This window comes from Anser anser (assembly GCF_964211835.1).
Source record: "Anser anser genome assembly, chromosome: 18".
Taxonomy (NCBI): domain Eukaryota; kingdom Metazoa; phylum Chordata; class Aves; order Anseriformes; family Anatidae; genus Anser; species Anser anser.
This window is the reverse complement of record NC_139739.1, coordinates 2078669-2105849: the sequence shown is the minus strand read 5'-3', so window position 1 is coordinate 2105849 and position 27181 is coordinate 2078669. Positions and strand designations below refer to the sequence as shown.

Here is a 27181-nt window from a genome sequence, read left to right as displayed (position 1 = left end):
CGCAGGGCGGGCCGCGCCGCGCTGTGCGGGGCCTGAGGCCGCCGGCGGTCGCGGCCGAGGGGGGGGGGGAGAGAAGCCGGGTGGGGGGCACTGAGGAGAGCCCGGGGGGGGGGTCCTGAGGGGGGCCCGGGGGGGGTCCATGTGAGCAGCGGCCGAGCAGCGGGGGGAGGCCGCAGCCCCGGCGGTCACCATGACATCGCGGAGGTGAGCGGGGCGGCCCCGGGGGCCTGGGGCTGGTGGGGGGGGGGGGGTGTTGTGGGGGCGGCGCGGTCCCCCTGAGGCGGTGGGGTGGGGGCGCTGGTGCTCGTGAGGGGGTTTGAGGGCCGCGGAGCGGTAAGAGGCGCTTCGCTGACGGGCCCCGGCCTGAAATGTTGGTGCCTCTCCTCAGGCAGCTCCCTGTAAGGCGCGGGGTGCGCAGCGCCGCGCCCGGCCCCTTCCTCGCGGAGTGAAATTTGGGGTGCGCGGTGCCAGGAGCTGGGCTCGGGGGTCCTCGTGGCTCCCTCCCCGCTCGGGATGTTGCGTGGTTCCGCTGGCCGTGGGTCGGTTTGCAGCCCGCAGGGGGGTCGGAATGAGGTGTGGGGTCTTCCCAGGAGCATCTCCGGTTATTTTGGGGGTTGTTCCCCCCCTCCCACACCGCCACGAGCCGCCGGGTCCTTTGGGCGCACCCCGGCGCGGCCCTTGGGAAACCCTCGCTGGCCGTCTGGAGGCCAGGAGCGATGCTCAGGAGCTTAGATTTTAAGTTGCGAGCGAGGCTGAGAAATAATTAGGATTAGAAACCGATGAGCCTAAAAATAGGGGTAATTAAAGCACCGCTCCCCACCTCCGTGGCGCTGTGGTTGTGACAGCTGAGACCCAGCACCGATTTTATCTCTCCCGCTGTTGAGGAGACGATTAGAAAAACCCCGTTGTGGCATGGAAAAATGTATTGATTTTCTTCTTGTCTCGGCCTCTTCAGTTTGGTGAGGGAAGCGTGTTGGCAGCGAATGACTTGTAAAACACGGATTCTGCAGATCTTTTCCTGGCTGTGCGAAATGCAGCCGTACCCCTTGCTAAATAATAATAAACTAAAAAAGTTGCAAGGCTGCGTTTTCAACCACGTCGTGGGTTTCAGCAAAAGGTTCCTTGCGTAGCTGATACCCCTGTGCTTTTGTAAGTGAGACCCCGACTATTTTATCTTTTCTGCCAATATTTCAGTCTCACTGTAAGCTAATAAGGGACTTGGGAGGGTGTGCTGCTGAACGCCCCCCACCAGAGCTGCTGCGAGGAGCATGCCCTGCACAGCGAGGGCAGTCGGTTTAATTAGAGCGTGGGCTCGCGTGTGCGTGTTGCTTTCTTGATCGTACATCTTAGCAGTGATGGCCTTTGCTTGGGGTAGCCTCTGCACCTGCTCGTAATAGCGGTCGAAGAAGGAAAGAAGCAAAAAAGAGGCTGAAACGCATTCCATCCCTATAAAAGGAAGCGTGAGAGAAAGTCCTCCGTGGGGGTTGTGTTACCGGTATCTGCGCCCGCAGCCCCCTTGCTCGCTCTGCCAGCTTTGGAAGGGATGCGGCCACCGAGGTTCAAAAGCACACATGTGATGGCAGAACTTCAATGGAGAGATCTTGATCGCCGGGCCGGAACCGTTTAACAGAGATCACTAACACCCCCATTTTTCTATTTGGGGTGGCTGACAAATGCATCTTCCTACTCAAAGCCAAAAATACAAGGATGAGGGAGCAGGGGAACAAGTTACCATCAGAACAAAAGTTACATAAAGTGCAGTAAGCGCCTCGCTCACCCAGATGTAGTTTTCCTTTTGCTGCACTTCGTAACTTTTTGCCACCTTGAGCAGGAGTGTCAGTGTGAGGGGGTGACGTTTTTGTTTGTTAAACAATCTGTCACGGTTTTCACCTATCTTTTAAGCACAAGTTGCACGGTCCCTTCTGTTATTGAGTTACAAATTTTCGGTTATTTAATCTTCTTAACAGCTTGTGTATGGTTACTTCCAGGTGCGTTAAGGTTTAGGGTGAGTGAAAGGAGATAAATTAATCGCGCTTTATGGAATGTCACAGTACAATAAATCTGTAAGGCTGATTCCAATAATTTCTCCTCTTTGTGTTTATATATTTTTGGATGTAAAATTGAAACTACACAAAGGTGTCTCTTGAATCCCATGTGTATTTTAAATGGTTGCAAACTGTTCAAAATGTTGTCACGCCTTTGTTGTTGTCTTTCCCTAATGGAAGAAAAATTTTGGGTCTGGAAGTGTGGCGAATGGATTATCAGCTCTTTGAGTCCAACTATCGTACTCTAAAATACATTACTTAATGGTCAGTTCATCCTAGGTACTGTTGCTTGTATGGTTTCTCTTGTGATACCGCATCAAAACAGAACTTTTCTTGACCTTGAGATAGTCGTTAGATAAATGTAGGATTACCTACTGATTTATTCTCTTTTGCTTTAATAACTTGGAAGTATTTTTTAATGTATTCTTTTCAAGAGCCATGGTGCACAGGTTTGGTTTTCTCCAGTTAGAGGTACAGTGGCATGCACTAGATTTTTTTTAGTGCAAGCAGGATATCCTCAATTAGAAAAAAAAAAAGGCAAGATGAACAAGAGGGATCATTTACTTTTGAAATGAAATTGGTGCATAGGTAATCCTTATTCCCATTTAAATGACTTGCTAGAGGTTTGAATGTTCTAGAACCTCTAAAACTGCCCAACATGTTTGCATGGAAGCTGTGCCTGGATGGAGTAGGCTGGGCCGGGGCTTGGTGGAATATTGTCACCTTCAGCGCAGGAGGAGTTGCTGAACCGATTGAAGTCGTGAAGTCAGAACCCTAAATTTAGATAGGCGCTCGTGTGTTTTGCTGTTACAGCAATTTACTGTGAAACGTTGGCTGGATCGGAAACAATTAGAAATGCTGTGTGATTTTTGCGGAGACGGAGCACCTCTACAACTGGAAGGAGGCTGGCTGCAGAGCCTTTTTGCCCTCACGTTCTGCTTTACTTCAGAGAAAGTAAGGACCCGGCGCACAGAGGAGTCTCCGTGCTCTTTCTGCAGATGCAGAAGTGCGTTTTTGTTTGTGCCCTGCGCAGTGCCTGATTCACAGCAGCGCTGAAGGATGAAGGAGATCATTTAATCGCCAAATAAAAGCCTGACAAAACCACTAGAACAGTTCTGAGTTGCTGCGTTCGCATCTCTGTTCCCGGGCTGCGTGGTGATTCTTGTTTTGTTTTTAGGTTTGTCGCCTTAAAAAGTCCTTTCATCCGGAGCACAGGTGTAGTTCGGAGCTGCAGGAGCGCAATAAAATTCCTCACTTATAGCTAAGAGGCAGCGCAGATGCGTTAACCGAATGGCTAAGAATAAGTCTCAAAAGCTAATGCCATAGGTGGGGACACAGCTTCTTGGCTATAGACCATATACAGCCCTGCTCTGGCCGGGCACTATATTAGTCACTCATTAGGTTGCCTGTGGGTGGTGAATATCGATACGAGATTCCTCGGTGCTTGTATTTAAGCGCGGCGTGTTCGGACCGGACAAATCGCCATGGTATTTACAAGGCAGAGCAGCGGCCTTGGGTCTGGCACCTCGTTCCCTTGAGGAAGGTTGGAAGAAGGCTGGGCAACCGAATAGGTCGTCCCCAAGAGAGTTCCTTTTGACCCCCGTCGGCCGGTGGTCAAGCTGTGCACTGAAGGATGAGGTTTTGTTTAATCTTTAACCTTTAAAATGTTGTCTGGTGTTTTGTTTTAAGTATTTTTCCTGATTGCCTTTCGGTTTCTTTGAGTGTTCTGCCTTCCAGGAGTAGGGAAAAGGGGTGACTTGTAGTCCCGGATTGTACTGCATGACTCTCTTTGATATCACTGTAGTCTGAGCACTCCAAATAGGTATAGCTCTAGGTCTTTGACTTGCAAAGAATCTCTTACTGATATGTAAAATTGCAATATGATATGAAAAGAATAATATCTACCTTTTACTAAGACAGAAATTGTTACCAGTTTAGGAGCAGGATTCAGTACTGTTTTTGAAACTGTTGTATTGTTCTGTTTAGTCCTGACATATAAATTAACTTCGAAAACCAGATCTTCTATTTATTTATTTGTTCTCTTTATTTTTAACTTCACGTAGATGGTTTCATCCGAATATTACTGGGGTGGAGGCAGAAAACCTACTGTTAACAAGAGGAGTCGATGGCAGTTTTTTGGCACGGCCCAGCAAAAGTAACCCAGGAGACTTTACGCTCTCTGTGAGGTACGTTTCAGCGTCTTCCTTCTCAAATGGGTAGGGGTGTCCATTTGATGCTGTTCTTCTGGGAAAGAGTCACAAATGAACTATTTGTAGGAGATGAAATAATGCACAGATCCCTTTTTAGTTTGTTGTTCGCTTTTTTTCTCTCTTTCCCCCAAACCCCTCTCTTTTCCATGAAGAACTTCCCAAATACCTTTACCAACTTGGGGGTACAAATATTGCAGAGGTGGAAAAGTTTTGGGGAAGCAGAAGTAAATTCATAATTGCATTACTTTATGCCCTTTAAAAATCTACTTGATAACCATAGAAAAGTAGCAGAGTTTATCTGAATTGCTGATCAAACACCTGCAAGGAAATGCTGCTCTGACTTTTTTCCTATAGGAAAAGTCAGCAAGTCTTTAACGGCAACTGCGGTGCTGTTTCAGCTTCCAAAATAGATCTTTTGTAACGCTTGTCCCACTGACACCGCGTACAGGGGTAGGGGCAAAGAAAGGAGGGCAGAGGAAGTAGATGAAGGAAAAAGGAAAAGCAGGCTTGGTGATAAGAATGGTGCTGCTTGGATACCTTTGACATAACACGCCCCGTTTAACGGATGAGGGAGCTGCTCTTCGTGAATACTAGAGACTCAAGGAGCAAACGGCCCTCATCAGGCAAAGGCAGCTGTTTGGTAAAGGAGGGATCCTAGAAATGGGTGTGAAATCCTAGCAAAAGTAGGAAAGAAGCTCTGATGGACATCCTGAGAAAGCTGGGTTCTTCTTTCCCTACCCCTCCACCCCTCGTGCTTGTGCGTGCAGTTCTTGGGGGTCTGAGGGATTTCTGTTGGATATTGTGGGACCACAGAGCTTATATGGGCTTGGAGAATCCCCGTTATGGAATTAAGTTTTTTTTTTCTTGGACAGCCACTTCCCCTTCTCGCAAGCCACCAAGATGTGGCTGAAGTACATACACTTCAGAGCTGCACTAGGTTAGCTATTTTGCAAGGTTTCTGTTGGAAAGCGATACAAATGTAAGTCTAGATTTCTCCAACCTGGACAACAAAACAACAAATGTAAAGGTGATTGATTGGAAATCAGCTGATTTGTATGGTTTCTTCCTTTGTTTCAAATGTCAGACGAACTGGAGCTGTCACCCACATCAAGATCCAGAACACAGGAGACTACTATGACCTCTACGGAGGAGAGAAGTTTGCTACGTTGGCTGAGTTAGTGCAGTATTACATGGAACACCATGGGCAGCTCAAAGAAAAGAACGGAGACGTCATAGAGCTGAAGTATCCGCTGAACTGTGCTGATCCTACGTCTGAAAGGTCAGAAATAGTGGTGGAAGCCTCGGTATCCCTGCACTTCTTCATAAATGCACGTTATCTCCTTAGGGTTGGCTTCCATTTGATGAGGGTAGCCACTGTCATGCTGAAAGTAATCCCCCTAATTTCAGTGAGGTTACTTGAAAAGCAGACTGACAAACATGGTTAAAGGTAAAACAATCTATGCTGAAAAAAATAGATCTTGAAGCCTTCCTCCTGGCATGATAAAATGCTAAAAAAGGAAGACAAAGTTGCCTTGATTTTTACCGGGAGAAAGTTTTTTTTATAGAAATTTTCCAAGTGCTTCCTGAAGTCGTTATGCCTTTGCAGTAATATTTCTGGGGGTAATTTTATACACCTTTTTTTTCCAGCAGTGGGCATAAGTTTAGGAAAGTGAATGGCATGCATGAATTCAGACTGCTCAAACTCATGGTTTTAGGAGCATGGCTCATAAGGAGAACCTGAGACTTTTGGCATACTGAAGAAGTCTGTGCATGTCAGAAATAAACCTCTGTGGCCAGTAGATGTCAGAATTTGAAAAAAAACACAAGGAAAAATATTATCAAAGATACTAAATTCCCACAGGTTTATTGGGAAAGCGTGTCCTTATGAAGGAAATAGAACGAGTAAATGCCTCGACTGAGGAAAAGGTTGCTGTGTAAGCTCGCATTTATTGGGCACCAGGGAATCCATTTGAACTGTTGTAGGGGATCCAAATCAAAGCTTTGTTTGAAGCTTGCATGAAATGCAAATCTCAGTGCTTGTGGAAGTGCCTGCTTTGAAGTGCTTTGTAATCACTTGTGTGTATGTACATGTATGCTTCCAAGCGTTAGGGTTCTTTTTATAAATGTTGAGGCTTTCTTTAGACCTGGACTCTGTTGTTCAGTGCACAATTCAGTGTAAGTGTTTCACTTTGTAATAACTATTTAGACCCAGTGGATTCAGCCATGGAATGACAAGCTGCGTACCTGTCTGTGTGTTACTTTCTTTAAAGGTGGTTTCATGGGCATCTCTCTGGAAGAGAAGCTGAAAAACTCTTAACAGAAAAAGGAAAACATGGAAGCTTTCTTGTGCGTGAGAGTCAAAGCCACCCTGGGGACTTTGTTCTTTCTGTCCGGACAGGAGATGATAAAGGAGAGAGTAACGATGGGAAATCTAAAGTGACACACGTCATGATTCACTGCCAGGTATGATGAAGCAGGAGCTTCTTTAACAGCACTACTTCCATGGGCAGTGGGTTTATGCTAACAGGAGGGCCGTTCTACGCTTCCCTAGAGACCAAACTGTATTTTCCCTTTTTCCTCTGGTACTGTATGTGCGATACGTATCATCTGTTTGATCACATTGACTAATTCGATAGTTTCAAAATTGTAGGAGTGTTATTTTTTTTTGACTGCTTGCCTGGCTGGATCGTGTTGTACTATACTGTGCTGTCAAGTACCTTTTGATAGGTTTGCTTTTGATTGTGTCAGAAGTCTGTCTTAAATCCTTTGCTGATGGAGCTTTTCATGTTCATGAACCTTCTTAAGCGAGCTGCAGTCTCCTGTATAGATTGTATAAAAATAGGGGTAATTGGACAAATAGAGATCTATTCAGGTCCATCTGTTTCCCCTGTCATTTTATAATGCCTCATCTGAGAACAATCAACATCCTGTAAGCAAATTTGAGTATTTGATCTAAGGAACGCTTTTAAATCTAAAGCTTGAATTTAATATAGGGTAGTTCATTTAAATATTCATTTAAATATTAAGTTACGGTCTTGGTATTTTCATACATGCCCATGGGTTGATGTTAAATGTTCAAATCTGTGACTTTTTGTTTTAATTGTATAAAAATTCACAAATTGAAACAGATGTGTTTTGTAGAACCTGAGCATAAGAGAGACCTTAAGACATCAGGTAGCGTGCCTTATCAAGGCTGTCCCGTTCTGCATTAAGGCAAAATTAACTATTCCTTGGACAAAGAACGTTCACATTTAATTGTCGATTTTTGTATTTATGCTAACCTTTCAAGAAAACTTCTTTGCTTTGCAGTTAATTACCGGTAGCATTCATGACATTAACAAAAAGCCAGAATCACTTCACCAAAATAAGCGTGGTGGCAGTTAATGCCTGCCTTTCAGGACTGAATCGTAATGTGAATTGATTTCCAAAGCCGTCCCCTGCATTCTAATCCCGTAGTAGCTCAGGTAGCCTGCTCGAGCTGACTGAGCCTGGGTTCAGGAGGAGTCTTTTCTCCTGGAAAGGCAGACAAAGTGACTTCAATCAGGCGACCTAAAGGATGTTGTCCTCCATAATGTGTGTGTGTGCTTCTTGTTTACCAGCCATTAGCAGAAAGGTTTTACTAGATTTTTCTGTGTGTGTTTTTAAAGAGAATTTCTCTGATATTGCATAGCCTAAAGATGATATCAGTGTAGATGAAGTGCGTTTATTTTGACGACTGAGCATCTGTCTTTCAAGGATCTAAAATACGATGTTGGTGGAGGGGAGAAATTTGACTCTCTGACCGATCTAGTGGAGCATTATAAGAAGAACCCTATGGTAGAAACTTTGGGCACAGTATTGCAACTCAAGCAGGTGAGTGAATGGAGAAAACCGCAATAAATTTTGTTAGCTTCAGCATATATTGTCGGGGAAGAGAAGGTTTTTCCATGTGTTCCGTGAGACATTTTTTTCCTTTTGTATTGTGAAAATGAATGGAACTCTATGACAAACTTGGTCATGTAAGTCTAATAGTTTTTATCTGCCAGTGGCAGGCTCATGTTTGTGATGCGAGTAAAACTTTCCTTGGCTTCATTATGGTCCATAGGGATCACAAGACCAGTCCAGAAATGAGACAACTTTAGGTACTGAAGAACAACCATGAGACTTTATCTAAAAACATTTGTTCCCTGTCCCCTTCCTCTTTACTCTCACTGCCCCTCGGTGTGTGAATGGTAAAGTTGTGAAGTCCAAATAGATGCCTGGATCCTAGAATTGCCTACATAAAATATACTTAGCATAGGGGATTTGTGTTTTAGCTGTCTTCTGTATCCTTATACCTCTGTTTAATATTTTGTGTCTTTCTTAGCCTCTGAATACCACCCGTATTAACGCTGCAGAGATTGAAAGCAGAGTGCGAGAGCTAAGCAAGCTAGCAGAGACTACAGATAAAGTCAAGCAGGGCTTCTGGGAAGAATTTGAGGTACTTCATTACATTTCAAATGTTATCAAAAATCTGTACTGCTTAAAAGAGGTCTGTTACTGCCTTCCTGACATTGGCTCGTCTCTACCTCCATCACTTCAGATCCCTGTTCTTGCTCCCTTCTCCTGTGTCAGGCAGATCATATCTTAAAACTTACCAGTTCCACTCCCGTGTCTGCTAATAAAAAGATTGAAATATTTGACCTTTTTCTTGAGAGGTAATTACATTCTTCAGGATGTTCATTCAATACCTAAGCACAGTCCCTCCCGTGTATCTTCCCCATCATGAGGGAGCCTGACTACAGCTGGCATCATACCTGGCCCACCAGGACGATTAATTGGGCTCATTCCTGGGTCCCTTTTCTCCACGTGGGCAGAAGGAGGCTTGTAGGCTGGATTTATATATCTGGAGGCAAAGGCCTGATTCCTAGCCTGTGTTATTCTTGGTGACACGTGTACCAGTACAGTAGCAGTATCCTCACAAACAAGCTCTGAGGTGAAGCAGCATTGATTATGTATATTCCTTGGGCTCTCGGAGATTTATTTTTGTTTTGTTTTCTCCAGAAATTTCATTTCCTTCCCAGTAAGTAGCAGTTCCTTTCCTTCTCTCTTCTCCTCATACCCCTCGTGTGTGTACCATAGCTGTGCTGGCCCAGCCTTCCCTCCTTTGAATGAAGTCCTAGTGATTTCAGGGAGCTACTCTAGATTTGAGAGCAAATACAGCTGAAACTGGTAATTTCTCAAGTAGAGAAAATTAAGTGTGAATGCTGTGTAATGTATTACAAGCCACTCGAGTCTAGCCTGGGTCCTAACCCTTCTCTGGCAACTGGAGTGACTTAACTGCACGCACGTGATGGTCATAGCCAAAAGCTTTACACGTGGCTTAAATATAACGAGCTGACTTCTCTCTCTATCTCATACACCCCCATAGTGGATTGTGGAACTCCACCAGCAGATGGCAACAGGAACCTGGAAAGTCCTGTGGTCTAAGATTTTTAACAGAGAGGCTGCTTTTGGCTTTGTAATGCTATTTTAAGAAACTTCTCAAAAAGTGATGGATTTGCAAAGCACTGTTTTGATGAAACACTTTTTGTCCAGACACATTCATCACCTCAATGCACTCCAGTCTGCTCTTGTTATCTGTAGGGACTGCACTCTGAGACCGTTGGTGAGAGTTAGAAAAAAAAGAGGTGACAAATTTCTCTATAAGTGTGGGTGCAATATAATAGTTGAGGTCACGGCAGGCAGGGCTGAAAATCGCAAACAGTTCTCATCTATTGCTTGTGGACCTCTCAGGGAGGTGACCTGGCCTCAATTCTGAGCTGTCTCTCTCATGGAGGTCAACACGTGAACTTGGACATGGGGCGGGCACATCAGGAAGCTTAGCCCCCCCCTGCTCTGGTGGCTAGAACCTGAATTTGGGAGTCAACTGCTTTTTGCTGAGGCTGGTTAGTGGTGTGCCGTGTCCTCTCATGGCAATTAATGTACATTGTGCTGTGATCACGGTGTTGTGTAGCCTGAACGTGCATTTCCAAGTTAGCCATGCAGCGTCTGCTAGTTTCCTTAGACTCCAAGCACACCTTACTTGTATTTAGAGGGCATAAAAAGGAGAAAGTATCCCTGGTTGGCCTGCCCTTCTTGTAATTGGTGCTGGCTCACCAGAGGCTGAGAGTTAATGTTGTTTTCTTGAGGGAAGCGCTCTTGTACAGTGCGTTTAGGAGCGGATCGTTGATTTGTCAAAATGACTGGGCTGTTACCTGGCACGTATGACTTCTTTGCTGACCTGTGGCCTTTGTGGAATAAACTTGTAATGGATTTATCAGTTGGTTCTTAGAAGCAAGGTGTTTTCCTGTCCCACGACTTTCCTGAAGAAAAGTATTTGCTAGCAAGCCTGAAGTCTGAGAGGAAAAGTAAATAAATGGTAAATATTTACTGAGACATTCCACCTCTTTTTCCTTTTCACTACTGTTAGTGAGGTCAGCCCTAAACCTTGTTTTTTTCCACCTTGTTTTGCGCTGTTTCTGGAGACAAGGCCATCTCAGAGCAGTTTTAATGTCACGCTTTCTCATTCACCTCAGGTAAGCTGTGGCTGTCGGTCTTGGTGGGAGGAGGCAGGGGGCAAACTCCAGGCTGTCCGTGGATCTCTGCACGGCCTGTTTATCATTTGGCAGCCCAGATGGTGCCTGTAAATTACTTGTCCTTAGGCATATTGAAGAATGTGCCTCGTCCCGTTAGCCACCAGGCAGAAACGTTGACAGCCTTTGTAACACTTTTGCTTCTGGAAAATGAGTGTTCGGTGAGCTTAGTGCTTGGGTGGTGGAATGAATTTGAGGACTGTGCTTTGGATTTATCGCTGCATTGTTTACATCTCGTAACGGGCTTGTTAGAGTCTCTGCTGCTCGTGGACCTCTCCTCTGGGATGCTCAGAGCAGTAATGATTAACTGTATGAAGTGAGGATGTTTGAAGTTAGTTTCAACACACTTAATTGTTTCCGTTTTTTGACCTGCTGGCAAAGTTTAGCTTTTGGTTCTTTTGCTTGGTCTTCCACCTGGCCGAGACTCCGAAGTATTGTTCTGTGAAGGTGCTCTGTGATGATGGCACTTGAAAGACCTGCAGTGTGGCAGGAGGTGAGCTTGCTGCAAAGTGCTGTTTCACCCATCGCCGGGAGCAGCGAGCACACTTGATGGCATCGTGCTTTCTGTCTGTGCTTCACAAACACAAAACCTCACGGCTCTGCTGTATTGCTTTTGTCCTCTGGTTTCCCTGGCTTTAGGATGAGCCTAATTGTCCAAGGTCACCAAGTGAGGCAGTAACAGTCACAGAGACTGAAATAGAAGTGAGCAAATGTGCCTGAAATGCCCAAGCTTTAAAGTAAGAGCAGTCTCTGAAGGAGTATTAAGGGTGGTATTAGTAAAGGGAGCAGCTTCCAAAGCCCGAGTGTTTCTTCTAGTCAGGCCGGTACTGCTTTGAGGATTAAAACTTGGAACAAAGGCACTGAGATTCTGGTCCCTCCAGCTTCCTTGCAAGGATGTGGATTTGCTCCTAAGCAACGCTTATGAAGTATGGAAGTGCTGTTGTCCTTGTCGTTATTAATTGTGAACCAGACATTGAGAAATTGGGGCCTTGCCAACGGCAGAAATCCCCGTGCAGATTTATTGTTTCTGCTCAAGGATGATTTATGGATAACCGCGTTTGGAGTTACCTAACGCCTCCCCAGCCCCTAGCGTGGTAATGTGGGAAGGTCTGTGCAAGGTTTTGTGCCGGTTTAATGAAATGGCCTTGTGTCGATAGGAGGGATCAGCTCGAGCACTTGGCAAGTCATACCTGGCCGTGGGTGGTGCACTGGTGGCTTTTTGTTTGGTTTTGTTTTTCCCTCAGGTGTTGTGCGTTGACATTGTTCTGGGCACTTTACTCATCTCATCTTCCTTTGGAAGTGCTGTAGTGTTCCCATGTGGGCTTTGGCCTTGGCGATTTGATGACTAGGGTCAGGTAGGAGGTTTTGGGTTGGTCTGGCTGCAGCTTGGAGGATCTGTTCTTGTGGCACTGCGGTGACACAACCTTCCTATCTCAGGGGCTTGGCTGGGGGCTTTCCAGCAGTGTGGCTACAGGTTGGCTGCAGCTGAAGCACGGGAGAAGGGCAGGTAAGGGCTAGAGGAAGCCAGCACAGCTCAGGTAATGAATCCAGGATTACAAAGCATCTTACTCCTTTGCAGGTTGGCAATGGAAATTGATAAATGTTTCTGTTCGGACCTGCTCTGTAGAATGCTGCTCGTGTTACCTGATTTATTTTGAGTGCCTTTTCAGGTGGCCAAATTTCCACATACAAAATTTTGTTACGGACTTTAGCAGACAATTATGCCTTCTTTGTGCAGTGTTTTTACAGCTAAAAAATTTAAGGGACCAACTCGAGTCTGCTTGGTCAGAACAATATCGTGAAGACTTTGAGGCTATAGTTTGTGGCTTAACGAAATTTTGTATTCATAGGTGTATATAATTTATTGAGTGGAAAACTCACTAAAACTCAATTGCTTTGTCATTCATGCTCCTGTGTTTCTGTCACTGTCGTTTCATATCTTGGAAGCAGTGCCATACTTAGTCTGAATGGAGAAACCTACTGGAGAAATCTGGGATCTCCCTCCCCCTTCCTTTCTCTCTCTCTGACTATTGATTGGCATTATAATCAAGTATCCTTTTTGCGAGGAAAGGGTAACTGTGATTGTGGTGAAACAGCCTCTACCTCTTTTTTATGCTTTTATTGAAACCGGTTATTTTTGCCGTTTTCATTTAGACTCTGCAGCAGCAAGAATGCAAACTTCTCTATAGTCGTAAAGAAGGTCAGCGTCAAGAAAACAAAAACAAAAATAGATACAAAAACATATTACCCTGTAAGTACTGATTTCCTTCTTTATAATATAAGCCTGTTACTTTTCTCTGCTTTATTTTTTAAGCTGGTGAATAGAGTTCATTAAGCATCAGAGCGCTTTCTCTTCTCTTTAATGATAACTTCCACATTTATGTTATCAGTATTAGTCCGTACAATTTCCAATCTCCGTTCAAACATTTGCACTTGGTACACGCAGATATTTTGATTCCCTAATATTTATCTCCAGCTTTCATTTAAAAGCGTCACATCTCTACACTGTTATTCAGCTAACTGGAATGCTCACACTTAAGAGGATTAATTGGTGGTACAAAACTGCATGGTGCAAATCCTGCCGTGTTTGAGCCCACTTGTGTTGACTTAGATAAACACTTGTGTTGGTCCAGGTTGTTAGGAATTGGACACTTGTTTAAAGAAGTGGGGAAGAGGAATGGCTGAGTATTCTAGCTGCTAATTTACAGAATGTGACAATTGAGTCGTTTCCGGTAGCAATAAGAAATGTACCTATCTGTTGAATATTTAAAAGTAGCTGTATGTTCACAGTTGTAGGATGCAGCTGCTTAACATATGTATATATGCACGTATTCTTCCAGTTGATCACACCAGAGTTGTTCTACACGATGGTGATCCGAATGAACCTGTTTCAGACTATATCAATGCTAATATTATTATGGTAAGTAGGCTCCTACCTACAGCCCATGCCTACTTTTTAACTTGCTCTCCTAGATTGAAGTTAGTCTTCTAAAAATCACATTTGTCACTGTTTGTTAAATTGTTCTTGTCTCTAGCCCGAGTTTGAAACCAAGTGCAACAACTCGAAGCCAAAAAAAAGCTACATTGCTACTCAAGGTTGCCTACAGAATACAGTGAATGATTTTTGGAGGATGGTCTTCCAGGAGAATTCTCGAGTTATTGTTATGACAACAAAAGAAGTTGAAAGAGGAAAGGTAAAAACAGAATCTTGAACTGGCCTCAGGAAAGGTCATGGCATTTGTGTGCAAGTAAGGACTGAACAGACCTGGTTATATTAACTCACGTGCTGAAGTCTGCTGTGCCACCACGGTCTTTGGAGACCTGTTTCTGGAAGGTGCTGGGTGTTCCTCTCCTGTTGGTATCTGTGGGAATTGAGGGTGTGCTCCTGTCATATCACGACGTCCTCCCTTTTGTAAGGTTTGACTGATTAAATTTTAGCTGAATGTGAACTTTTGCATTATGAAGTTATTCCGGGAATGAGACACTGGAAGGCTGGATGTTGTAGCCAATTCTGCATACCTGAAGGGGTAAATTCCCTGTTTCTTTTTTATTTTGTTTTTTAAAAAATATATTGCCATTTGTTTTAGCTTACCAAGTCTGTGTAGACTTTACTAAAAAAGCAAATTGTGGGATTTTATTCCTATAAAGATGAATTTACAGGATAAGAGGATGTTGCTTTTTAACTAGAAACTGCAGTGTAATAGCCCAGCATCACCTCATTCAGGTCACACTTGCTAGACTGTACTAGAAGGTTGTTCTCACTTCCGACTTTACTTTCTGTGCTTGAATTTGATAAGATTCTCATGTGCTGAGCTAGCGATTCTGGCTGTAAATGTACCAGGTTAAGAATCTCGCAGTCAGGGATGATTTAGCACTTCTGTTCCTGAAGTTGGGTCCTTTGACTGCTCCGTTCTTCATGAACACAGCTTCCTATTCAGCCTCTGTGGTTTGTGAGCACCTTGCACACTGCTCTGGCAATATTTACTGCGTTAAAAGAGGAGGTTTTTCCTACGGTGGTGGATTCCAGGAACCTCACTTTTACCTCTAAATTACAGAGATCATCTTATTCGCTGTCTTCTGGCAAATCTGAAGCTGTTACTTTTCTTCTGGGTTCTAATGACATATGGCAGGAAAGAATAGGAAGCAACTTAATTCTGATATTCTGGCAGTGCTCAGATCCCAATTCCCTTGTGTAGTGTAGCTTTGTCCTTGGAACATGTTGCTTCAGATCTTCTTAATGTTTCCTGAATAGTTTTCTTTTTTTTCAGTTTCTCTCCTTTTTTTCACATACCATTGTCCACCTTTTTCATTAAACCATCGATTTGTTTCTGAAGGAAAAGCTCTTCTCATAGATCAGTGTCACTTTTCAAAAAAAAGTTCATGTCGAAAGTACAGCTAATATTTTTCTGTGGATGGCTGATAACTGCAGGAGTTCCTTACCGCTGCCGCAAAAGAAAAGCCTGCATAAACGTGCAGAAGACAAACAGCTGTAGATTTTTTGGGCTTTTTTTCTTCATCTAAGTATCACAGCTTCCATTGCTGTTGTTTCTAGAAACCAAAGGATCTATTTTGTGGATTTTATTTATTTTATTTTATTTTAGGATTAGTAAACTTCCATCCATTACCCCTTATAAAGGAGCGTGTTTTGTGTTTTCTTCCTAAGAGTGCTCTGAAGGAGAGGGAAGCTACCCCTTTCCAGTGATCTTCCTCTTAGATCTTTCTCTTGGAAGAAGAAAAATAAATTATGGGGTTGCTTTGGAAGAGCTGCCTTGAATATGCCTCTTTATTTTGGATAACCTACTAATGGGGCTGTGCTTCACTTTCTCTATGATTCTTTCCAAATTGTGCTAAGCCTGCTTACTGCGCTCTGGCTGTATAAAACACTTTAATGCCTGATTACTTAATCAGTGCTGCATACATTGATTTTTTTTTTTTCTTGGAGCCTATTTAAATTCTTCAAGAATTGCAAATAACAGTTCTGATAGAAAACGAAAGCTTTTTTTATCTCAGGCCAAGGTGCTTTCAGTTATGCAGGAAGGAGAGAAATCTCTGGATCAGAGATGACTTCAAGAGCACTTTGCTTAAGAAAGTGAGGAACTGTGAGATGTCTTAGATCTGCCCAGGGTTCTGAACATGTTTTACAGTGCACTAAAGAAGCAGCAAACAAATGCTCACAAATTAAAGTGGTGTTTTGTACGCAGTAGTCCATTAGGCTGATAATACATGCATCCATTCTGTCAGAGTAATGCTTGTTTTAACATCGGATGTTCTGGCTTGGACTTGCTGTACCAGCTGGTCTTGTGTTCAGGGTTCTGCACTGAACATCAGCTTTTCTTTAGCTTGTACCCTTTTGGAGAAGGCAGGGGAAAAAGGGCAAAAGTAACAAAAGAAAACAAACAAAAAACCACCACCAAAAAAAAAAGGCATCTTGTCTAAGTAGGGAATTATGTGCTTAAGCTTCTCTTGATATTTTGAAACCACTAGCTGGGTAGAGGTATAAGTAACTTTATTTTAATCCCTGGGCTTTGAAACTATTAAGGCAAAACAGGTACTAAGATGATCATGAAACCTGCTGAAAGGAGAGATTGAATGTATCTCTCTGTCTGAAATAATCCAGTCTTTTGTTACGGGGAAAAGAAACTTTCCCCTCAAATGTACTTCACCTTGGCAGCTAGCTGTCCGGTCGGTGCTAGCAATTGCCTTCTGTGTATTCAGAAATGAAAGCTTTCAGAAAAGTGTTTGTTTAAGCAGTTTACGAACCAGTCTTTCTTCTTGTTGATTACTTTTTTTTATCTTTTTTTTTTTTAAATTTTAAATCTTGCAGAGTAAGTGCGTCAAGTACTGGCCTGATGAATATTCCCTAAAGGAGTACGGAGTTATGCGCGTTAGGAACGTTAAGGAGAGTGCAGCACACGATTACACGCTAAGAGAGCTTAAGCTTTCTAAAGTTGGGCAGGTAAGTATGTCAGTAACTCTGTCCTTTTAATCTAGGTTGCAAATCAGGAAAAGAATGCAGAAAGACTACTTCTCTGGAATCAATAAAAGCACTAGGAGATTAATAAATTGAGCCCTGCCTCTTTCTTTGAAGCTCCAGCTTTAGCTCCATACATCTTCCTCTTTGTCCTTGGGCTAACTGAAGATTCTTATACCTAAGCACTTTTTAGTACAAGATGCCTGGCTACAGAGCTTTAAGGAAATCTGGAAAGAAGCATGATAGTGCTTTTAAGTAATTGCACTTCAGTCCAGCTAAGCATTTGTTGTTGTCCTTTCATGGAGATGGTTGTAGTAGAAGAAACTGGTTGTATGGGGTCCAGAATCTAGAAAGAGCACTTAAAGCATATCAAAGGTGAGGAAGTGAACAGTGAACTAGTGTGGAAATAGCACGTCCTTGTTAAGGAACAATTTGGATGAGGGTGCAAAATAATTGGGGAAGAAGCAAACAAACAGGATGTGTTAGACTGATGTGTCTGTGGGCTTGGAACAGAGTGCGAAGAAGCGTGTAAGATAAATGACACTATGACAAAGGTGAATGAGTAGTCTGGCAGTTGAAGGGCATTCACCATTGGTTACCATCAGACAGGGCTTTGCCATGGCTTCTAAAGGTGAGGATGGAAATGTTGGAAGCAGCTACATGAGAAAAAGAGGGAGCTATGGAAGCTGGTGGTGTGATTGACTTGTCAGACCTGGAAGAACTCTGGCCTGTTCCCTCCTTTAAATGAGTTGTGGTGCCACGGATACTGGGCAGAAGGTTGGATATGCCACCTTCTGATCTGACTCAACTTTGCCGAGTAAATGCTTGTAGCTGGATCTTGATTTGAATGATTTTGTTTTCACATGTTGGCATCTTCCTTCCAGGGGAACACAGAGAGAACAGTGTGGCAGTATCACTTCAGAACTTGGCCCGATCACGGAGTCCCAAGTGACCCTGGTGGCGTGCTAGACTTTCTAGAGGAGGTGCACCATAAGCAAGAAAGCATTTCTGACGCAGGACCAGTAGTGGTCCACTGCAGGTACAGTGATGTGCTAAGCCCCTCCATCAGTAGAGTTCTGTTGGATCCTTTTTTGGGGAGGGGTGGCAGGGAAAAGCTGAAAACTTTAAAGGAAGGCAACTCTCCCGTTGAGCTCTTCAGACTTCTATCTGCCAAGGTGTTTGTGCTTTGCTTCTGGGGAAATTATGTATGTTGGTTGGATGTCAAATGATTATCTTCTAAGCAGGCTGTCTTTCGGAGTGTGCATGTCTGTATCAATAAGAATTTATGGTGTTGTATGAGGTGGTGCCAGTCTTGCCTAGATATATTTCAGGTGCAGGCTCATGGGAATTCTGGTCTCCCATCCCACCTTTTATGAGTGAGATAGCACTCCTCATTCTCAACATATAAATGATTTTTTTTTTTTTTTGTAAAGCAAATTCTTGTAGTGCTTTCTGGTTCAAGGTCGTTAATAAACCCCACCATACAGAAACTGCTGTTATGACTTCTGTCTCTTCTGTGAAAGTTAGGTCTGTAGTCACTTTTGTCTGCATGGTTTGGTTTTTGGCTTTGGTTAATAGTTAGGAAATCTAATGTTTCTTAGATGTTGGACTCGTAGCTTGGGTAAGTGTTCTGGTGTTTGTTCAGAGAGAGCAAAGTGATTAATTTTTCTTTTTTTACAGTGCTGGAATTGGGCGAACGGGAACTTTCATTGTGATTGATATTCTTATTGACATAATCAGAGAAAAAGGTAGGTTTCCTGCCACTTTTATTTTCTGCTGGGATATTGACATAGGTCACCGATGCGTCACAGTAAAACAATTGCAAGGGCATTCAGCTGTGCTGTGTTCTGCTGGAACAAGTGACCAGACCAGTCTGTCCTCCAAAGGCGAAGTTTATTTTATTGTTCCTAACATCATGATGATTTTTCACAGGTGTGGACTGTGATATTGATGTTCCAAAGACCATTCAGATGGTGAGATCACAACGGTCAGGAATGGTTCAGACAGAAGCACAGTACAGATTTATTTACATGGCAGTACAGCACTACATTGAAACGCTACAGCGCAGAATTGAAGAGGAGCAGGTATAGTTGTCCTGAAGTATGAAAAGTAAAAGTATGAAGTATAAAATGTTACATAGGAGCATGTTATCATGGGAGCGGGGAGCAGAGTTGCTCATTTGCTTGCCTGCTGACTGTGGAACCAATGCGTTGTGAAAAGGCTGGGTTTGGAACCTGTGTTCAGAGATGGTAGCCTGTACTTCAGTTCACTGTGCTTAAGAACTACTTAAATTGTTAGATGGAATTAGAAAACTAAAATTAAAGCAGTGTATATTGGACTAAAAGATTGTGAAGAATGAGTTTGGTGATCCTGCAGTACATTGTCCAACAAAAGTCACTTAGAGTGATTTGGTGTGATGAGAAGAGCTTTGGAATGTGTGGTGACAAACACGAGACCCCCCCCTCATTCCTCCTGTTCAGGTACCCCATTGCACCTTCTGTAAAGGACTGCAGGATTTGAGTGCATAGTTTTGTTATAAAGAACTCACTTTCTACCCCCCGTTGCTTTCACTTTCTACCCTAACCTCTGGTCATCTGGGATGCTGGCATACATATGAGGAGATAAAACCAGGTAGCTGATCAGGCAGGTGTGGGGAGCTTCATGTTCACGGTTAGTGCAGTGCCAGGTGTGAGATGTAATCCCTCTTTTAGAGATGGAATGTGCCAGCTCAGCCTTTGCACTCCTGCGTGGCTTCTGGCTTCTTTGGAGTGTGGCAGAGCTTGTTTTACATTTGCCTATGTGATGTAGATGCATTCAGCAGAGAGGGTAGAGACTTTATTCCTCTCCCCAGGACAGCTGTTGTGCGCTCTGATGCTGATTAGACACAAAGTGAAGAACAAGAACTCCCTCAGGTGTACTTTTTTTTTTCCCCTTTGTCATCTGACTGCACCTTAGAGCTCCCTCCTACCTCTGCATGGGTGTTATGCAAGCCTTGTATCTTCAGCTTTTGAATATGGTCTCTTTCTGCTGCTGCCATTTACGAAGCAGTTCTGTAACTTCTTGATTGCTGTGATGTGTTTTGAATGGTATTTTGATATTGAGTGGAGCAGTGCATTTCTCCTCTAGTCATCAGGCTGGGTTAGTTCTGTTTCATCCTCTGTTAGATTACTGGCTCAGGAGGCACAAGAATAAAAATTTCTTGATTTGGAAATTGAGCATCGCTTCACGTCATGAGGTCTTGACCTGTAAGGGCTGGTGGCAGCCACAGGAATAAAACAGTATGGTGATTTTCAGACAGAAGCAACACTTTGACTATAGGAACTAATATTCGGGGGCAGGGGGGAAAGATGGCAAATTGGGAATGCTACAAAGCATGTTTTTGGAGATCAGAAACAAATTGTTTATGTAGATCAGTACAGTACTGTAGGAAATGCTTGAATTTCACCCCGAAAAGATAGCTTGGGAATGAAACTTGGCGTATTGAGAAGCTGTAACTTCTTGAACCTTCTTCTCTACATTTGCTTCAATTACAGTTACACATAGTAAAACCTGAAAGCTGAACAAAGCTGGTGAAGTGAGTTAAGGCACGTACGTAGGAAAGAGTATGAGGTCGCGCTGCCTGTCTGCTTCTCAAGTTGGATGAACACAAGCCAGCTCTGATGAAGAAACTCAGCAGCTGCATTAGCTAGCCCGGGCAAACAGCGCCTCTTGTCACACAGCACTTGCAGCCAGCTGGGGTGAGGTGGTTGTGTACGTTTAGCTGCGGCCGTTCACAGACGTGCCTGCATTTTTTTATATTCAGAAAAAAATCCCTGCTTTGCCAGCATTCCCTGTTGGCATTGCAATGCTGAGGTTTCTTAGACTTAAGCGTAGTGTTAGATATTGCCTGTCATCTTACAAGTGGAGAAAACGGATTTATTTTATTTATTTATTTTCCCCTGGAAATGTTTTTATTCTCTTACATCTAGGAAACAAGTAGTTCTTACCACATTTCTTTTCTTATGAATTAGAAAGGATAACTGCAGTGAATTAAGCTGAAGGAAGAGAAGCCAGATACCTACTTTATCTTGGCTTATCTGTTCCAATCAGCTTAAGTACTAGAAGAACCAATCAATTCCTTTTAATTGCTTTTACTGTATAAAATATCTATAGCTTGAACTGCCATTCGTCATGTGGTTAAAAAAAAAACGAGCTCTGGTTTTAGGCTTGAGAATCTTACTGGCAGGTAGTGGGTTTGTACTCCTAAGACTGTCAAATGCAGCACTTTGCACCTTTGCATTTTGTTTAAATCTTATTGTGTCTTATTTTAGCCTTCCAGGCAATTAATCTGGGCTGGTGGTCTGTCGGAAAGTGATTTGTCAGGAGTAGGTGGGTGGCTGAGATGGGAAGAAGTTCTGTAAAATAACTTAAAAAGTTGAGCAAGCTTCAGAAGACCGTCTTGAAAAACTTGAACTTAAAATGCTGTGCAGAGCTTCGTTAATGGGGAGGCAGCAGCCAGATCTCCGCAGAGGCTCTGACAGCCTCTGTTGTGAGATCGACTCAGGTCGGTCGGGTAGTACTTGCTTGAGCGTTTGAAAAACAAAATGAGACAAACAAAAAGCCAACATCCTGTAAAATTGTAAAGGAAGGCTTTAATTTAGATGTAGGTTGCGGAGTGTGTATGCATTGCGGATGTTTGCCTCGAAAACAGAGAAAAAGAATCCTCGGTCTTCCTGTAGCTTTGCTTGCTGGAGCCTTTGGTATCTTTAGATGAATGCCAGCAAAATTGGCTGCAGCTTGTAACATATGTTACAGAATATAAATGACAGCTTGGGTTCTTTTTATATCAAATCTAATGGCCTAGGATGTTATTTTATTAGAGATCTCACAAACAGTGTTGTTACTCATTTGGCCACATCTTTGCGATGGAAATAAGGTCAGTGGGAGGCCCACTGGCTGGTTCTGTCTGTTAAAGAATGAAACGTGGTTTCGTCTGCCAAGTAAGACGAAGGTTGCGTACGAGTGCTGGTTCGTAAGGCTGGTGTGTTCTGCTGGAGGTGGTGGTGGGAAGAGCGATATTATTGTAAGACCTGAAGAGCTCCGTTTTTCAACAAATAAAGCCAAGCTTTAGGTCCCGTTCGTCTTGTGTGCATTATCTACAGAACCAAGCCCTCTCGTGTTCACAGACAAACCCTTCTAAACACAAATATGGTTAGTTATGCAAGTAATTTCTGTATTCCCTCAATTATTGTTTTCTATTAGTTATTTAAAGCTGGCTTTTTGCTGTGTTTTGTTTCACAGAAGAGTAAAAGAAAAGGTCATGAGTACACAAACATTAAATATTCTTTATCGGACCAGACAAGTGGGGATCAGAGCCCTCTTCCACCCTGTACCCCAACCCCAACGTGTCCAGAGTAAGTTAGTTTCTGTTGTTAGTTTTGAACTATACTAATTTTCAGTGATCTTGAACGAGTTATCACAGAACCTGCCCTTACACTGTTGCCCTGTGCTTTGCCCTTAAGCTAAATTGAGCAAAATAAATTGTCGCTGTGTTAAGTGTACACGGTTTTCTCAAACAGGATTATTCCGACTGTAACCACTTGTTTCATTTCAGAATGAGAGAAGATAGTGCTAGAGTATATGAAAATGTGGGGCTGATGCAACAGCAGAAAAGTTTCAGATGAGAGGATGTACAGAGACTTCCATGCAAAGGCAGGTATGTATGTTTGGGAGTGACTGTGCGTATCTGGCCTGGAGTTGTGGGGTTTGAAGAAAATGTATGCAAAACTGAACTGTAAGAAGACTTCCTGATGCTTGAAACGCATGTAATCCCTCCACCCTTAAGGAATTTAAATTCCAGAGACTAATTTTGATCAAGTGCATCTGTATTTACCCTTTTCAAAACAACGTGGAGTATTGGCTCGGTAGTTTGTTCTTTGTCCTCATGCCCTGACTCACCAGTGACATAGGCTGGACATCTTTATTGTTCAGGAGACTGGAGTTCTGTACAATGAGTGGCAGCTACAGTCTGAACTTCCCATGTCATTAATAAGTGGTCTTTGCTCCTGGTTGATGCTAAGGATTTGTGCGCATCTAAAGAGATTCAGAGAACACTTAATGTAATGCTCAGCCTCACAAAAGATGTGTTAAGCAAGATTACTGCTGTGCCTGTGTGGCGGGAGCAGATACTGGAAGAAAATAGTGAAACTGATCTAATATGATGGCCCTTTTAGTGAAGTTTTTGAACTACTGTCGGCCAAGAGTGAAATCTTCAAAATCAACGTTTGTGTACTATTGTTGTCATACTAGTAAAATTTAATCCTTGCTTTTGCTGAAAGAGAAATCTGTAGAATCTCCTTGTTATGTTTTAAGTAGCTATTACACTTTGGTTTGTGCAGTCAGACAACTGAGTATATACTGGTTATTAGCTAATCAGATATCTGATACTTTAGTTAATGGGCTGTGAATATAGCAGAGGAATAGTTTGGAATTTAAGGTGTCTTTCTTTAGTCATTTACTTCTTCTGGATTCTAACCTAAAGCCTTTCATCATCTTTTCCCCCTGTGCTTTTAAAGACCTCAGACATCCTATTTTCCCTTTTCCACTTGGTAACTGTAAGTATGCTTCATCCATTTAGTCCACAACCTCATCTTCTACATAAACTTATTCCATTTATTCCACAATCTCAAATACACAATCTCATCTTCTACTGCCAAAGCACCGTGCAGCTTACGAGCAAGGTTTGAGACTCTCAGTTGAGTTTATGGCTTTCTTGAGTCAAAAGCGAGCACTTCTGTATAATGTCAGAATAAGAATGAACTGCTCTTTTTTGTTGTTGTTTTTGTTTGTTTTTGACCTAAATAGTTTTTGTTTTCTTCTCTCCTCCTTTTCTAGAAATGAATATGGTTTTAAAAAAGGTCAAGAAAGAGATGGAAGAAGCTTCACATGAATGGTGAATTCTGAAGGCTTGGTACCTTTTTAATTTACGGTTTTAATCCTTCAACAGTAGGCAAAACTTAAGACCATCTAAAGATTGTTTATATCTCTTCTCTCCAATACCTGATTTACAATTGCTTATTTTCCAAATAAAAGGAAATCCTTTCTACAATGTAGGCAACTACTTTGTAGAGTCAGTTTTGAATCCAGCAAACTGTTGGACTGTCATCCATGCCTTTTTTTTTTTTTAAATAGTATTTTTGTTTCACAGTATGGCTATTAGTTGGTTTTGGTGTTGTGTTTTTTTCTTCATTTGAGCCGTTGTGGGATTTCTGGGGGTGGGTGGTGGGAGAACAATGGTATGGATAAATCCGTTACACTAATGTAAAATACTGATGGGAACAATACTTGATCGAAAACAGTGGATCACCAGTGTGAATAGAATCAGCTACGTGGTAAAACTAGTCCTAATACATTTCAAACTCAGACCGAGTTTCATAGGGGTGAGCAGTATATGAAGATGCTTTTTGTGGTAACTGATGGCTTTGATTACAACTTAGCTGAGTGGCTGGACGGGCTATTTTGGAGTTATTTTGTAAGGTAGTCTTCACATCAAATGAAGTTTCTTTTTATGTGATCTCGACCCAAAATAGAAATTTACTGTATCTCTCAAAAGGCACAGTGGCCTAGTGGTTTGTGAGGATACTGTCTCTGTTAATTTGTCTGTGTTCATCTATTAAGCAGGAGATTGGACTTGTAGAGTGAAAGGAATTTTAAAAGTTGCATGCTAACACCTTGACAGCACATTAAAAAGAGAGTGAAACAAGTCACCCAATGCACAGGCTCTTACCTTAAGGTAACCCTCTTCCCCCCTTCTCCTGGGGAGGTGGGAGCTGCTAGGCCTTCTGGTTTGGTTTGGTTTTGTCTTTAGTAAGGCCTTACGATAGTGTAAGTGGCTAAATTAAAGTTGCGTGGGGGAAGCAGTGCATGGAAACTCGCTGCCCACTGCAATTGCCTTGGCAAAAGGGCAGCACGGGCAGCCAGGCCGGCAGGCTTGTCCCGGTTCGTTTCACCAGACAGGAGTTTGTCACCGTTCTACCTGAAGTGCCTTTCAGAGCTGCATTAAAATTGCCGTTCCTGTTCATCTGAAACCACTTCCGATTGTTGTCAGTGAAACAAAACCCTCTTCTAGAGGCTCTAGAACTAAGAGCTGCCGTTAAGCTGCCAGGTAATTGGGTTTCTTCACTTGGTTTGCTTTGTCTTATACCTGGAGCAGAAGCTCCCCTCGGAGCCGTCCCCGACGGCGTGTGTGCACTAGCGACAGAATCGGTGCCTAGGGGTAGGTGCCAGTGGTGTCTTACCAACGTCTCTCCCCGTGTTTTTGGGGAAGACTTAGGCGGTTAAGGAATTATTGCCATTTTCCTACAGCACGTGCAGATGGCGAGCACTGCGTTGAGTTGCTGTATGCGAGGGTGCAGGGCCAATGACGTGGCGTTATCGGCCTTCCTCGCGAAATGATGCTGAAGCCTGGAATGTAATTAATGCAGCTTTGTGAAAGGTTAAGTGGGAGATTACATTACCTTTTCCTGAGAGTGCTTTGCAAAATCAAATATTTGAACACTTGGAACTGAATGAAGGTGCTTCTTTAATGTTAAGCAGAATTTTTGTTACTTTGCCTATTGTCCTTTTTGTCTTTTGAGGTTTTGGGTTTTTTTGGAACTCCTGTCACCAGCGTACCATAATGTGTTTCAGCGTCATCGCCTTACAGCCTAGTCATGATATTTGTGCCCTATCTTGATCTAAAATTTCTCGTCATGATGAGAGAGAAATCTATTCATCTGGTAGTGAGATAGCTATTTTACATTGCCTGCCTCTTTTCCTGTCCCTATTTACAGCTTCATCCTGCTGAACAGGGATCAGTTATAAGTGTTGGTATTTGCATAGAGCAATTGACAGCAATCTCAATATTTGTCTAAAACTTTGTGTAGAGTTAGACAACTTCTACACTTCATACGTTACAGCGAGGTGGAAGGTGGTTCAGGTTTGGAGCTACTCTGTGCCGAACTGAAATGTCAAAGGAAAAGTCAAGAGAAACGAGAAGGATCCTGAATGAATCTGAACTCTGTTACCAACTTGGTTAATGTGATGTGTCTTAAATGATTGACCTGTATAAACAGTCATCAGTTCCATGGCCAACAAAACGTTGCCTCTTATAACCTTATGTTAGCTGTTTAGAACCTGCCACTGTAGGATTTTTTCCTTTTTTTTTTTTTTTGGAGCCAGGGTATTCGTACTCCAGAATGTGTGTTAATCCTGGGGAGCATACGGCAGAAGAATGTCAATGAGAGGGGAGCAGAACCTGAAGGATTGTGAATAAATACTCCGCTTCTTTTTAGTGGAGTGTTGGGCCCTGCTGAATACCAAAGGGTAAACCTTGCAAAATAAATTCTGTCTGCCTTTCATGCACAAGCAAGAGAGGGATCATTCTTAGAGCGTTTTTTAAATTATTTTAAGCAATGGTTGGATTTTATGACGGATGAAGTGAGAAAGAGAAATGTCCTTTGGTTCAGAGGAGATGAGCGAATACGGGAGCTTCATGTATTTCTGGGGAGTTTTTTAGGGACATTTTGTGCATTGATCTACAAGCTGTTGCTGTATCAGTGGAACGGAAAAGGGATGCAGTTCTGAAGTCTTCTGGTCTAGGAGACTTTACACCACAAGGGAAACTTTAACCCAACTCCTAAGGCACAATAATTTATGCCAGCATGAATTTGCTGCTGACTTCATTTTACTGAATGTTTTATAGCATACACTTTAATTTCAGCTAACTGTTGTTAGGACTGATTGGTTCTCCTATTAATCCTGACCAAACTTTACTTTTCCCTCTTGAGATATGTGTCTGAAACCTAATTAACCAGGATATGGCTAACGAAGTTATAAAACCTGTTTCCTTTTTGATTGTGGGGATGGGAAAAATCACAGCTGGTACTAGGATGTGTTGTCAGGTTTTGGTTTTCCATTATTTCAAATTAATTTTTTAATTTTTCCCTTTTAAATAGTGAAACATGTAATTAATAATTTCAAGCCTGTTTATTTATGACATTATTGTGATTTGTTTATTACAGTACTAAAGACTAATGAAAAAGGATCCTCTTACTAGGTGGAGTAGACCTTGCATTTATATTTTTTTTCCTGCAATGTATGAAGTATTGTACCAGAGTATTAAATGAAATTGTAATATTTTATTGAAAAAATCTCTATCCTTTAAAAGGAATACATTTAGGATGTCATCAATTTGATGTGAATCATGTAAATGTTGATAATGCGCTGTTTATTATACATCTAGTGTTTCAAAAGACTCGCTTATTGCCTTTTGCCCACATACATTCTGTAGACCATTTACAATTGTCAAAATGTGACATTAAAATAATAGTTCATGTATAGAAA

General features: G+C 42.7%; 1 protein-coding gene across 2 annotated transcripts; it reads left to right on the top strand.

Annotated features, from left to right (window-relative positions):
* PTPN11 (protein tyrosine phosphatase non-receptor type 11) lies at nt 1-27181 on the top strand. Of its 2 annotated transcripts, none has more exons than XM_083804218.1 (16): nt 1-204; nt 4109-4231; nt 5340-5534; nt 6526-6718; nt 7991-8107; nt 8601-8714; nt 13003-13099; nt 13689-13768; nt 13884-14042; nt 16673-16804; nt 17704-17858; nt 18500-18567; nt 18752-18903; nt 22100-22212; nt 22413-22514; nt 23693-27181. In XM_083804218.1, exons 1-15 carry the CDS (start codon nt 191-193, stop codon nt 22480-22482), a joined length of 1782 nt encoding a protein of 593 aa, XP_083660344.1. In that variant the 5' UTR covers nt 1-190; the 3' UTR covers nt 22483-22514; nt 23693-27181. The 2 variants fall into 2 exon arrangements, with proteins under 2 accessions (XP_083660344.1, XP_083660345.1); XM_083804219.1 differs by having other exon boundaries at nt 2-204; nt 22413-22510.

Excerpts from the sequence above, each read along its gene's own strand:
- PTPN11 (XM_083804218.1), top strand. Across the intron at positions 14,043-16,672 it reads AAGAAGTTGAAAGAGGAAAG|AGTAAGTGCGTCAAGTACTG; the intron begins GTAAAAACAGAA and ends TAAATCTTGCAG. Across the intron at positions 17,859-18,499 it reads CCAGTAGTGGTCCACTGCAG|TGCTGGAATTGGGCGAACGG; the intron begins GTACAGTGATGT and ends CTTTTTTTACAG.